We start from the raw sequence: 14,719 nt of genomic DNA, 5'->3' as shown, positions 1-14,719 counted from the left end.
GACTAAGAATTCTTGCAAGGATGATTTTTAGAATCCTCAGCCCGCAACCCTTAAATGCCTCAGGTGCGCACAGAATCACCTGTATCTTTACCTTACACCAGGTTCTTACTTCAACTGCTCTGCAAGATGAAATATTAAGAGGCATATGCTTGAGTTATTTCTTAATTTCTCTTATTTGGAAACACGTGATAGGCAGCTCTTTGGAGGTTGTTACTAGTTGAGATAAGAAGGGGAAACCAGGCAGGGAAAGACTGATGGCACTAACATTCCAGGTCAGACCATACAAGGTGGGGTAGAAGCAGTGCCCATGTGAGTGCCTCCTGAGAGTTCCTCTGGTTCAAAGGAAGGTCACAGATGGAAAGGAGAGGGTGGTGGGGAGCAGGAATGACTAGTGCTTCCTGTGGAGGAGAAAGTATGTTCAAAAATGAAGGACTTAGAGGGAACTCTTAGCACTTGCTAGTTTTAAAAAAATATATTTTATTTGTGGGGGGGGTGTCACAAGCGGGGAATGGCAGGCAGAGCAGGCAGAGGGAGAAGCAGGCTCCTCCCCAAGCAAGGAGCCTGATGCAGAACTTCATCCCAGGCAGCCGCTTAACCAACTGAGTCACCCAGTTTTTAGATTTTATTTGGGAAAGCGAAAATCTCAAGCAGACTCCACACTCAGCGGGGAATGGGACAAGGGTCTCAATCCCAGGACACTGAGATCATGACCTGAGGGGAAAGGAAGAGTCCGACACTTAACCTGCTTAACCAACTAAGCCACCTAAGTGCCCCTTAGCACTTGCAGTTTCATTACTTCATCTTCAGTTTTATTACATGAGGAACCATCTCCTTGTATCCCAGAACTCTGGCTTTTATCTGTAGGGGTACTGAACACATAGCTTCTAGTCAATCCACTGCTGCTTTTTCTAGGTCACTTCTGGATGTGGTACTGCATTTATAGCAACACCTTCTGTTCCCTGTTGGGCTTGTAACCTCTGGTGTATCCAATAACTTTATTAAATTAGAAAAATATTTCCCCTTTTTAAAAGCAAACCATCACACAAACAGAACTACAGTGTGCATGCGGAATGAATATTTTATTACTAGATTATAAAAATAAAATACAAAATAATTTTAAAACAGAACTTAAAACACTGTACAAAGCTTTAATATGATACAAATGGGAAAATTAAATAAATAATTACACTTTTATGTACAGATGGCCTATACAAAAGCACTCCATGTTTCTGCCAATACTCTTATGTCCTCGGTTGCCTGAGCAAAAATGCATAAAGAGGGCTGCTTGGAGGGAAAAGGACAATACAATACCTTTGGAGGTATTTCAAAAAGCAACTTCTCATCACTCTGGTTTCATGAAGAGGAGGAGAAAGGGCGAAAACTGTGGGATTACTAAAGTCCTCTATCCTAACTTAACTGGTTTTGCTCGACAAGAAAATTCTTCTGGTTTTTGGTTCAATCTGATAGAACAATTGCCAGTAGTTCCTAACTTTCAAGAATTATATCTAAGTCAAAACTAGATGTCTCCCCTCTTTTTTCCTAAAAGCCGCAAAATGATACATAAATGACCCAATGAAATCAGCGCTGGTGATTTTAGGAATGGAGCCGGGAAGGGGATGGGAACTGTGCAAGGCGGAGGAGTGTGTGGACTCAAGCATGGGTCACCTTAACAGTTGTCTTCTTTGTTCAGCTCACTCAATCCAATTTCGGAGCCCCTAGTGGCAGAATGCTGTGTTTCTTTCATCTTCCTAACTGTATTTTTGAATGCTTTCTACCTTAGTGAACTAATTTATCTATCTTGTGAATCATTTAAAAAGAAAATAGTTTTGAAAAGTCCTAAGGGCTTTCCCCTCCCTGGGTTACTCCCTAAGATAAATCACATTCAAAACTCTAGTCACCTTGTCTATCATGGGTGAATGAAGAACAAAGCCCAGATTCCAAATATGGGGAAATGCTCTGAATGAATTTTTAGGGATTTTAAACTGTGTACTGTAAGGTGGGAAGAAAGGGTCATATGGCAAGGATAGTGTATATTAAAAACTTGGGTTTACGCAATGTTTTTAGGTGGGTGAGTGAACTGTACACAACATGAAACAGTATTAAGCTACTGAAAAGAGAGGTAAAATTTCTTTTGTTCGTGTGTAAAGCTATGTCATGGGCAAATTCTCTAGTCACATAGGCCCAAAGATCTGCCTCATGGAATCCTATACTGTAGGTCGAGGAACCCAGAACCACTGGCCCATGGGTACTGAAGAGACATGGCAGCATCACCAGTGACACACATGTACTATGCCCACACGGTCACTTCCAATTTAACAGGCAGACTCTCTTAAAGTTCCAAAGGATAATGAAGGAAAAGACTTCACTTCCTTTACATGTCTCCTCAGACCAAAGATCCAGCGAAGTGTAAGGAAATATTCAAGTCATTACTAAATGTTACTTGTTGGCTATTCGGTTTTTTTGAGATCACATATAATAACCACAAAGTGATCCTGATCTAGTCACAAACTTTCATTTTCTGATCCAGATTTGCTCAAGGGGAATGATTAGACATCCAGCTTACATTCTGAAAGTCAGAGCAGATCATCACAACGCACTTAGATAAGGTACTGATGGGCCAGGACTCTCATTTCATGTCTAGCCAAGGATTTCTTAGGGACTGAGGTGTGCAGCATCCACATTCCCCTCTAAAACACTAGGGATCCTGGTCCCATCTCCTGGCGCTCGCTAAGAGCTAGAGGAATTCCCCAGACACATCCTGCAGATCCCCCTTGCAGAATCTTCAGGCTCCAGAGACTGTCTGGGTTAACGTTCTCCTAATTCCAAAGAGGCAGCCAAACTACTGAGAAAATCCAATGAGAGATGTTTCCACACTCCTCCCCCATCCTCGCAGTGTACCCCAGAGTTCTACTGGATAGGGGGAGGGGAGTGGGACGTTCTAACCACCAGGAGGCAGGGGGCGTTTCCGTGCACCAAGTCCTCCTGTGTGGTCTGGGGACCTGCGGTTGCCACGTGTTCCCTTCTTTAAGTTAAGGTCTAAACCCACAACCATGGATTCGGGACTTGGGTGAATATGGACCTTTGGGGATGGCCATAGTGGTAACTCACCTTAACCTTGTAATACTTTTTGTGTTAAAACCTAGGTAACTCTTCTGCAAATAAACTGTACAGACCCAAACTCAAGAAAGTTGGACAATGCCACTATCATCAACCCTTCTATCTCTCCTCAGTGATACAGGTGCCAAAATACGTCTCCTTTTAGGCAAAGTCCCAACACATCTGTGGTAAACGCATATAAACAGAAGTGGGCAGAATATAAAAGAGTGAGTGTCAACAACTTAATTCCAAAATACATGAACATGACAGAGGAATGACTCTCTAACATATGTCGTGTTCTGATAGATACAAAGAAAAGAACAAAGTCTTGAAATGTGAAAACTTTGATCTCCAAGACTATATCTAGAGTTATCTACAAATTGATATATTTTCAAATAGCCAGAATAAGATGCATTTTTTCCCCCCTAAGCTGCTAACTCTGAATTCTGGATCCTGTTTCTCCTATCACCAATTTCTAATGTTAGGTTAAGAATGTAGTTCCTAGAACAAAGAATCCTCTAGGGAAAAAGCATCTGTTTTTAATTCAAAGCTATTGGGTATAGAAAAACTTATTATAGCTTTAACTATCTGTGTGTGGGTTTATAACACATGCACCAATGTACACTTTTTCCTCGTAGATTGAATGCAACCATAGAAACATTTGCATAAAAATCTGTGGCCTGGGAGGAATCTCTGATGATAACCAAAGAGCCACAAGTCCCCCTAGTGGTCAGGAACTGAGCAGAGCTACTGCACAACTAGTCCGCTGAATCAGTAAGCAGCTGGGATCTGCTTGGTATTTTAAAGCAAATAATACAAAGTGGATAATGACAACAGTGGGTATCAATTATCATGTTGCTACTTATCTAGGACTGGATTGACTTGGCAACTTTTACAAAAAAAACATTCACTTCACAACATGCAACTTAAGAAACGCAAGTGTGCTGGTGCCCTTGTCAGCAAGGCCAGCTTGCACACCCCAGTAGGAATGACGGCGCCCACCTGAGACTTCCCGTTCAAAGATGTTTACAGTCTGTGCTTTAAGGTTACATTTGATAAGATCCTATTTTCCTTTGTTCGCTATATATTAAAGTTAAATGCCTTTATGCTGTGCAAAAGATGGCCAGTGAAATTTTAATATTTTAACCCATCTGTATACCCTGGAGATTTGGCGGCATAATGCAAGAAGAATGCTGCTGATGGGGACTGAGAGGTGCGAATCCATTTTCTGTTCCACCCAAGTAACTCCGGAGACTAGACATGGCGGGGTAAGGGCAAGTATGATTAGAGTTGCCATCGTGTTGTGAGGGGAGAAACCAGGACGCACCTGATTTTCGAAAGCTGGTTTTCACTTTTGCCCCGTACTACTTTTCATATAGTTTGGCTTGACTTTAATTAATGGCCATGTCCCTCAGCTTAGATAAAATGACCAAAGTGGTTTAAAATTACTTGGATGATCTCTGTTTGTCACTGAAATCTGAAATACACCATCACTTAAAAAAAAAAAACCAAATAAATAAAAAAATAAGTAACTAAAACAACCAACTCATTCTCTGTATCATACCTTAAAATAAAGCAAAAACAAAAATCCTTGTGCCAAAAATGTTTTGCTCAGGGCTGCCAACTTCTCTTTTTAGCTTGAGACACTGAATATCTAAAAGCACAAACTATGCTTTTAAAAACCATAAAGTAAATCTCTATATGATAGTACTTTTACATGGGCCTATTGATACATATGATATAACTAGCCTGTTTTCTTTTGAAAGTATCAGAGCTGAAACATCTTTGGTTAACTCTTTCTTCTACACGCAAGATGAAGTATTCTTATACACTGAGGCTATTTCTCTCTGGATACGGAGTTCGTCGGTGCCATCTGGAAAAGGGGGCAACATAGTGGAAGAGTTGGGAGAAAAACAGAAGAAACCAAGAGAGAGAAAACACCCAATTGCCATGTTGCCATCACTGTTTGTTTCGACTGCTAGGAGAGAAATACCAATAAGAAATAACACACACACATGACTATAGCCTCATCTGCTTTTCCAATGGTTATGATGGGCACGCTTCTAATGACAGGGGTAAGGATTTAAAGCTGGCTACTTTTAGCACAATTTAGCTAATACAAGAGAAAAAAGAAGATAATTCCTTAATTGTAGACTGCTCCACTCCCCCACCATCCAAAAAATAGTGAGGTGCAAAGAGGAATGTAGAATGGCAATTTTTAAGAGATTTTTTTTCCTTTAAATCAATTTATGTCAGACCCATGATTATTGCCCTAGTTTATCCCCTTTAACCATAAGGACAGAATTATGTGATTAATGTGACAAATTTTTGAACCAGTATTACAAGCGTGTCCCAGTAATATTTTCCCCTATCAAAATTTTTAAAAGTGAAAATTAAATAGCCTATCTTGGCTTGAAGGCTGCCAACCCTTGCATTATACACAAAGAAGGCAAGAAGAATCTGAAGGGTCCCATGCCAAGAACATATTTTCAGAAAATGAAGACAGGCGAGGCCCAAGTGTACACGAGGCACACAATAAAAAGGAATTTCACCATCTGTGATCTTGAAATTACAAATGGAGAAGGAGAAAGAATGAGTTTATATAAGCATATGTTTCTCTATATATTTATAAATATTTATATCATTTACCATGAAGACATGCAAGTAGTGTTACAGCAAATATTATACAATATCATACAGAAGGACTGGTCTTCCAGTATTACAGTTGCTTTAGTTAAATAGCAAATATGTCTTATCTATTGCATTCCTCTGTAGTGCTTGAAACCGGAGAGAAATTAAGATTCCACACTATGCTACATTTCTTACGGGAGATCGTATAGGACTCGATAGTGTTTGGAGTTTCGGGGTTTTTTTGTTTCTGTTTTTGTTTTTAAAAACAGCTCCGCACAGAGAGAACAAGAAGACCAGTGCAGCTTCAGGGCAGCTTTGATGCAGCATCATGAGAATGTAGTCACCTGGTGAGGAAACAGACTTCTTTCTTTTTGGTTTTTTTTTTTCCCTTTTTTTTTTCTGGTTTCCAATTCAACCATATTCGATTTGGCAGCAAACACAAGGTCAAAGAGAAAGCACAGATGTTTGCTAGAAGGCAAATTGCAACAGCAAGCAGACCAATTTACCTGACCTCAATAAGGTCTGTACAACACAAAACACCTACAGAGTAGAAAAGAGCCCATTGGAAAAATCTAGCATCATTTACTTTTGCCTGATTCCTGTTAGCAGAAGACTGAAATGAGAACAAACACGCTCCTCCTTGCAGCTTTATAAATTGAGGTTACAAGGAAATCAGGTCCAAAAGCCCAAACATTCAAACTAAAGCACAGGAGAAGCAGTAATAAAACAGTAAAAGATAGATATTGAGCCTAAATTTATTTCCCCAGACACTCATTCCTTATTGGCTAAACGTATATAAAATACAAAGTTTGAGGATTATAAGCCTCAACAACGTACCTAATTTCGGTTTTTCTTTCTAAATCTCTTAAGAGCATAAAGTCACATTCCACAGCATCGGACTTCCCTGGTATCATCTTGGAGGTTGATATTGGAAAACAGTCAGTATCCAAAGACCTAAGGAAGCAAGGTCTGCTCTGGTGGGTCTTCCTTCCACAAGGAGGAAATGGAGGGGAAGAGGGTTCTTTTGTCTTGAAGGGTGTTCACCCCACTCTGTCCCTCTGTCCCTAACGTGCTAACGCCTGTGCAGTAGGCTGTTTCAGCTTCTCCTTCCTTTATCTAAGTTTCGGTAGTTCTTTTTCACAATAAAAATATACTGAGTTAAGAACTGTGAACTGTTACTTTTTTCTGTTCCACAGAAAAATATTAGGGGACTAAAAAAAAAAAAAAACCCACACACAACTGGATTGGAAATTTTCAGCATGTGCTGCTAAAAGCGTATTAGAAGGTACTGTTAAAGTAAGAAAAGGGAGATTGAGTCCGGGGAGATACTCTAACTTTAAAAACCATGAAATGCAGGGAGGGTAGTAGGAGTGAAGCAAAGTCAAGGTGTGAACTCCCAGTACACGAATAAACACACGAGCCGTGTGTACACGGGCACTGGCTCCTCAGCAGCAGACTCGTTATATATCCTCCTACTGGAGCAATTCTGACTCTCCAAGGTTGGGAAGTTTTGAACGAAAATATTAAAACAACAAATTTCACTTTTGCTATATAATCTTTGAGCAATGCCTTTAAAAAAACAGGCCGAACCCCTTAAAATTCCATTCCATTTCCTACCTTCAACTCCTTTGTTTCAAAGGCAGCTGAAAAATGAGAGTTCCTTTAATCTCCCCCTTGGATTTTGCTGGATTGCCCCTTCCTATGCAAAGGCATTGATTCCTGATCTGCTTGCTGCCTGCCTTAGGTAATTCCTTATCATAAATTTATGTCTTCTTATAAATAATTTATCATGTTTCTTTCTTTTGCAAGAGAAGATCAACACTGATTGTTTAAATAGACAGTACAGGGACACACATGCATCAGGCTGAGGAGGAAGATCTCACACCTTTCACAGAGATGCAGCCCGGCTTCTACCTGCTGAGTTTAGTGGCTGACTTACTCTTCCCGGGGGGGGCTTTAGTGCTGGCCGAGTGGTGGTGGAGGCTGCTGGATCCTTTCAGGCCATTCTTACTGGGTTTGCAGTGCTCCTGTTGGCAGGACCTCCTGGAGGAAGAAGATCCTGAGTGGCTGGGAGGGGACTTGCTTCTCCCCAGATGCGGGGACGAACTCCTCTGGTCATGGTGGGGCCGGGCAGCCCTGGATGGTGAGGAGCTGGACGTGCGAGGCAAGGAAGAGCTTCGAGGAGAGGCACTGGGACTTCTGCGGGGGACAACTGGACTCTTGGGTGGTGTTTTTGGATTGTGGGGTGATCCTGGACTCTTGCACTGAGGAGTGCCCCGCGGCTTCTGAGATCCATTTTGAAGAATTTGGGCCAGGCGGGAGAACAGGTCTGAGTCAGAATTGCTACTCCCTAGGACTTTATATCTGCGGAGCCTTAAAAGAACAGACAAGAATTCTTTTCATTTTAATCCAAAGGCGTCCAGAAAGTCACAGTGTCCTAATGATAATGTGTATAAGGTGAGTCAAGTCAGCAAACACTGGAAACAGAGTTACTCTTTCACACACCACTTGCATGAGCCTGGACAAATTACTTAACCTCTCCTTTTTTTTTTTCAAAGTGAAGTACAGTTGACACACGATGTTGTGTTAATTTCAGGCATACAGCACTACGATTTCATAATTCTATACATTAACAATGTTCACCATGATAAATTTTGTTACTGTCACTGTACAAATTTATTACAGTATCATTGACTATATTCTCTTTGCTATACTTTCCATCCCTATGACTTATTCTGTAACTCAAAGTTCATACCTCTTACTCCCCACCCTTCACCTATTTCGCCCACCCCTCCCACCCTACTCCCCTCTGGCAACCGGCGGGCTATTCTCTGTATTTATGAGTCTGTTTCTGTTTGCTTGCTTGTTCATTTTGTGTTTTTAGATTTCACATGTAAGTGTGAAAATACCATATGATTTCACTTATATGTACTTGGTATTTGTCTTTCTCTAATTTCCCTTAGTACGATACCCTCTAAGTCTGTCCATGTTGTAAATGGCAAGATTTCATTCTTTTTTATGGCTGAGCAATATTCTATGGCATGTACACACACACCCCCTACATTTTTGCCCATTCATCCATCAATAGACACTTTGCTTCCATATCCTGCCTATTGTAAATAATGCTGCTATAAACCTGGGGTGCATATATCTTTTCAGATTAGTGTTTTGTTTTCTTTGGGTAAATACCCAGATGTGAAATTACTGGATTGGATGGTAGTTCCATTTTTCATTTTTTGAGGGAATTCCATACTGTTTTCCATAGTTGCTGCATAAATTACATCCTCACCAGCAGTGCACGTCACCTCTCCTAGCTTTTAATGGGAATGTTATCTACCTCCCAAGATTACTGGGCAGCCAAGAATAATGGCGCAAGTAAAGTATTTAGTATATGTGCTGCGGAAGCGAGCACCCAAGTAAAGTATTTAGCTGGCTGGCTGCCGTTCAGAAGGACTTAAATGTTGTTGGTCCCTTTGTCCTATGGCACGTTTGCTCTTCCTCTTCTTTTAAGTTTTTATTCATTTATTTAAGTAATCTGTATACCCAATACGGGGCTTGAACTCATGACCCCAACATGAAGGCTGTACACACTTCTGACTGAGCTAGCCAGGCACCTGGCCTGTTTGTTCTTCTAATTTTAGGATCAACTTAATGAAACATCTCTAGCATGTTAGTAAGTATGAGAGAGAGTAAACCATTTTGTATAAGGCTCCAAGACAGAAATCTGGCATGTGTATATGCAGACATTAAACCCCACAACGTGAAGTACACTCACCAACATCAAGAACTACAGATCAAAGTATTATTTCAACCTCATTTAACACTTTGCAAAAGGAAAGCATAGTCACTGGTTTCTCTGGGCTTCAGTGTCTGTCTCTGACAATAGTCTGAGATTCAAGAAAGCTGGGTTTGGAGACTGACTGCCCTGTCTTACTGGCAACAGAACTTGGGCCCTTGAATTCTACATCTAGAGAATATTCACATGAATATCAGTGTCTCCTCTGGCCTACATTCTTTCTGTCTCAGCCTAAAACCCACTCAGTTAAAGAATTTAAACATCAGGGGCGCCTGGGTGGCTCAGTGGGTTAAAGCCTCTGCCTTTGGCTCGGGTCATGATCCCAGGGTCCTGGGATCGAGCCCTGCATCGGGCTCTCTGCTCAGCAGAGAGCCTGCTTCCTCCTCTCTCTCTGCCTGCCTCTCTGCCTACTTGTGATCTCTGTCAAATAAATAAATAAAATCTTAAAAAAAAAAAAGAATTTAAACATCAAACTGCTGGGGGGCCTGGATGGCTCAGTCAGTTAAGTGTCTGCCTTCAGCTCAGGTTATGATCCTGGAGTCCTGGGATTGAGCCCTGAGTCAAGCCCTGTGTCAGGCTCTGTGCTCAGTGGGAGCCTGCTTCTCCTTCTCCCTCTGCCCCTGCTCATGCTCACTCGCCCTCTCTCAAATAAATTAAAAAAAAAAAAACCAAAAACAAAACTTTTAAATGCTGACATGCCACTCCTTATGGAAGGAAGTGGGAGAAGAACTTGCAAGGTCGTATTAGCAGCTGTAGGATGCAGGGGCATAAATAGCCATCATCACCGTCATGGGTCAGCAATAAGCTACTGATTTTTTCTCTCTTCCTCCTTTCCCACCATCTACTTATTCTGACATGATGAAACTCCTTCTGGTTAAGCCTACCCTGGATGTTATAGTAAAGTCAGAAGAATGGAATAAAATAATTCTTCTGTGCCAGGACCTATGTGGGAGAGTTGAGTGACCCCTGAATTCCCAGATGAAGTCCAGGCTGGTCAGCTCTGTGACACAATGCCACACGCTTGGCTTGGTTACCAAGTGCTACTTTTAAGGGACTTGTAAAGTGTTAAGTAATAAATGATAACCAAGATTTGTTTGCTGAAGTCCAAAGCAGCTCAAGCCACAGATGACACCATCTCTACTAAGTACAGAGGACAAGCAGAAGGAAGAGGGGATGTGTCACTACTGTTCATGGAGTCACCTTTCTAAACTGTCTCAAATGACTGCTGTTTACTCATCACCATGCTTCCTGTAGGAGTCTAGTCCTATTGACACTTCAAATCCAATGTTTACCCTTGAACCTGAAACCCTATGGCAACTCAGAGCTAACCTTACCTAAGGGGAGCAAGTTCTGCTGGGTAATGATAATGATAGACTCCCACTTTAATACACTTCAGAATCCATAACAATAATCCATATTGTTGTACTATCTAGAATAGGCTACAGTCTTCACGTATTTTGATTTTCACCTGGTTTTTGTTCAAAGGCCATTCTTTTTCTCATTCTTCTAACAGGGCTGAGACCATTTTAGTCTGTGGAATGAATAATCGTTCTCCAATGAAAGCACTCTTTTTTTTTTTTTAAGATTTTTTTTTTTTTGAATTTTATTTATTTATTTGAGAGAGAGGCAGTGAGAGAGAGCATGAGTGAGGAGAAGGTCAGAGGGAGAAGCGGACTCCCCATGGAGCTGGGAGCCCGATGCGGGACTCGATCCCGGGACTCCGGGATCATGACCTGAGCCGAAGGCAGTCGTCCAACCAACTGAGCCACCCAGGTGTCCCAAGATATTTTTTTTTTTAAGATTTTATTTATTTATTTGACAGAGAGAGATCACAAGCAGGCAGAGAGGCAGGCAGAGAGAGAGGAGGAAGCAGGCTCCCTGCTGAGCAGAGAGCCCGATGCGGGGCTCGATCCCAGGACCCTGAGATCATGACCTGAGCCAAAGGCAGCGGCTTAACCCACTGAGCCACCCAGGCGCCCCCCAATGAAAGCACTCTTAAGTGGTTTATCACCTCCCAATAGTTTCCTCTCTTCTTTAAAATATAATTAGCCTACGGTCAACTCTATACAAGAATACTTCAATTAACAAGTATACCATGTAGTAAATATTGAAGTAATACTTTTATTATGTATGGCTATATGTATCATCAGACCTAAGGGAAACTGCCTATAGGGGTTTTGTGTTTGTTTACTTCATTATAATCAGATAAAGAGCACTGTGACCAGGACCCATTCATCAAATTATGGACACAGTCTTTTTCACGAGAATTTGACACCATAATGACATCTCTTATAATGGGATTTGGACTAGAAAAAGCTGGAAAATTACCGAGTATCTAGTTAAAATGGACTAGAAGAGAAATGACCTTGGTTGCATGCTAATTAAACCCGGCACAAAGCTCTACATGTACGCAACCATATTGCAGTCCACATGCGCAACCATATTTGATCCTCCCCAAACCACAAGGCAAATATAAGACCTATTTTATGTATGCAGAAGCTGAGGGTCACAATGCTAGAGAGTGGGAGCACTAAGAGTTTACTTCTTCTATACTGGCCTATAAAGCTTGGGGAAGGCAGTGAAGGCAACAGATAATCAGAAGCAGGCAACAGAGAAATGAGACCACTGACGTAACATAATCAAGCAGACACAGAGAGAACATTACACACTTAACACGGTGACAACACAGAGCCTTACCTGGCTTCCACTCCAGGCCTCGTGGGAGGCTTTCCTGGTGGTGGCCGAGGCAAGAACTGAGCTGAAGTTGCGCTACTGACTTGATCTGTGTTGACCCATGAAACTGGCCTTGGGATTTTGCTCTTTCTGGACTGGGAGATGATGGGTGACAGAAAGCTGTCTTCGGCTGATCTGCTCAGGTGCGAGTCTATAGCCAGTCTTGAAAAGGGAGCAAAGACCTCCTCCTCAGAAAAGGGGGCAGGAACAGTAGCTAGTCTCTCCTCCAGCAATTTATCAGAGGCACTTGAGAGATCCCCAAGAAAAGACTTGAGTTGCCTTTTTTCCACCAGAAGCCTGACGAGGTCTGGCTGATAAGCTTTCTTTTGGAGGAGCTTTTCTTTTGCGGAGACTGGAGAGGATGATTCAAAAGTTGAGTCTATCTCTTGGGCTAAAACAGGGATTCGGCTGTGTCTAGTTACAAAGGATGACCTGATCACATCCTTCCGGGATGGGGGACAATGTTCGCTCTCGGAAACAGAATGAAATAATTCCCCATTTCTAGGGGCCATTTTCTCTCTCTTACCCTCTTGGTGCAAAAATGTAGACAGGTCTCCCTGCTGACCTGGCAAGTCTGCACTCCTGAGGTCATCATCCTTAGATGGCTTACCTTTTTGCATTGCTGCCACCTGACCTATCTGTCCTTCAACATGTGGGTCAATGACTCGTGAAGAAACTTCTGAAGTTTCAACCTCCAGAAGCTTCATTATCTCATGATTTTTGTCTTGATTTGGCACTACACTAAAAGTGTGTGTCTTTGCCACATCAAGAGGTTCAGTGGTAACTGAGTGATCTCTTTCCACAGTTACCAAGTCTCCTGGAAGGGAGGTGATCTCAATATAATGCTGCCCTTTACTTAACTTCTCATCTTCATTATCTGACCCTAGAAGATTGCTTTTCTCTTCAGTTTCCCTAGGGAGACTCTCAAGTTCTCTCAAAGCCAGTCTGTTATGGTCAGGATGGTCTTTTGGTCCTAGATCTTGAGATTTGTTACACTCTCTAACATTGGATAACAAGTCATGACCAGTATGATCTATCTGCAGCCCCAACTCTGTTCTGCTTCCTCCACTATGAGGTTCACCTTCTGTTACAACCAGGCCAGAGAAGTTCTCCTTTGGAGAGTAAAGTTCCACAGTGGGTTCCACAGGCTGAAGGTCCTTCTTCTCTTGCTGTTGACCATAGTGAAAGCTTCCTGAAGTTGACTGTGTGGATGCCACAGAGGGTCTAGGAATTGTAATCTGGAGAGACAGGAGTAGAAGTGTTATGCAATAACGTGGAATATAATCAAGATGCCTGATTTGAAATTCCACATGTCAAATTCTAATTTGTAAGAGGAACACAGATATTGACCAGGTCTGCCCAACTCATATTTAAAATGAACAGCTCCAAATCAAAGTACATGATGCTCAAGCTCTCCCACCCAGGAGCTGTATAAAACAGTCTCCGTCCAGGCTCATCCCTGCCTCTTCTTTAGCCTGCTCTGTGCTCTACAACACTGACTTCTCCAGACTGCACGACTCAGGCTCCCTTGCCTTCTGATTTCCGGCTGGGTTTGCTCAATGGGCAGCACCAACAGAGCATCAGAGTTGGAGAAGAGAAAGGTCTGGGTATTATTAATATTTTCAAAGAGATTTATTATTTATTTATGAAAGTGAGACAGAGAGAGAGAGAGAGAGAAAGAGAGGAGGAGGAGCAGAGGGAGAAGGACAAGCAGACTCTGTGATGAGTGGGGGAACCCCAACACGGGGTTCAACCCTAGGACCCTGAGATCATGACCTGAGATGAAATAAAGAGTCAGACACTCAACGAACTGTGCCACCCGGTACCCCCAGGTCTGGGTATTATTTCTCTCTGCATCCTGCCCAAGGGATAGCAGCTTTGGTAGTGGCTACAGTTTACCACTTCTGACCACAGTTGCTATGGTATGGCCCCTCTCCTAGCTTTTATTCCCTCTTCCTCCTCCCACAGGACTCAAGATAGAAATGGCTCCCTCCACTGATGCTTCTGTTAGTTCTCTCAACTCTTCCCACCCATCTGTAAAAAGCTCTTCTCAGTAAATTCTCTCCAAGTCCCCTTGAGTGTGCCAGCTATTTTCTGCCAGAATCCAGATACAGGATTACAGGGGAAAAAAATTACTGGCAAATGGTACATTTAAAAATTCCAGATTTACATGCATTTTGTTTCCCATAACTCCTATCAATCAATTTTAGGAATATACAAGCAAAGCCATACAAAGAAAGACGTTTCCTAATGTTTCATTATCTTCTTTAATTTTTTAAGGTCAAGCCTATGATACCTTAAATTCTACCAACCTTCCACTGAGGTCATTTAACTCTATGTGAAGTAAGCCAAGCAGAGAAAGACAATTATCATATGGTTTCACTCATATGTGGAACATAAGGAATAGCACGGAGGACCATAGGGGAAGGGAGGAAAAGCCAAAGAGGGAGAAATCAGAGAGAG

At 42.0% G+C, this 14,719-nt stretch overlaps 1 protein-coding gene across 4 annotated transcripts in view; it reads right to left on the bottom strand.

Moving 5' to 3' along the window:
* Positions 1-5,975: 5,975 nt before the first annotated feature.
* TTBK2 (tau tubulin kinase 2) overlaps positions 5,976-14,719 on the bottom strand; it is a 164,533-nt gene continuing 155,789 nt past the window's right edge. For all 4 annotated transcript variants that reach the window (XM_032856709.1, XM_032856708.1, XM_032856710.1 and 1 more), the window contains 2 exons: positions 12,221-13,494; positions 5,976-8,100 (listed from right to left, as the gene is read on the bottom strand). In XM_032856709.1, the coding sequence (XP_032712600.1) occupies positions 7,638-8,100; positions 12,221-13,494 (1,737 nt within the window). In that variant the 3' untranslated portion in view covers positions 5,976-7,637. The remainder of the gene's footprint in view (positions 8,101-12,220; positions 13,495-14,719) is intronic.

The sequence above is a fragment of the Lontra canadensis genome, unplaced genomic scaffold, assembly GCF_010015895.1.
Source record: "Lontra canadensis isolate GAN:19392208 unplaced genomic scaffold, GSC_riverotter_1.0 scaffold12, whole genome shotgun sequence".
NCBI lineage: Eukaryota > Metazoa > Chordata > Mammalia > Carnivora > Mustelidae > Lontra > Lontra canadensis.
This window is presented reverse-complemented; position numbering and strand designations above follow the sequence as displayed.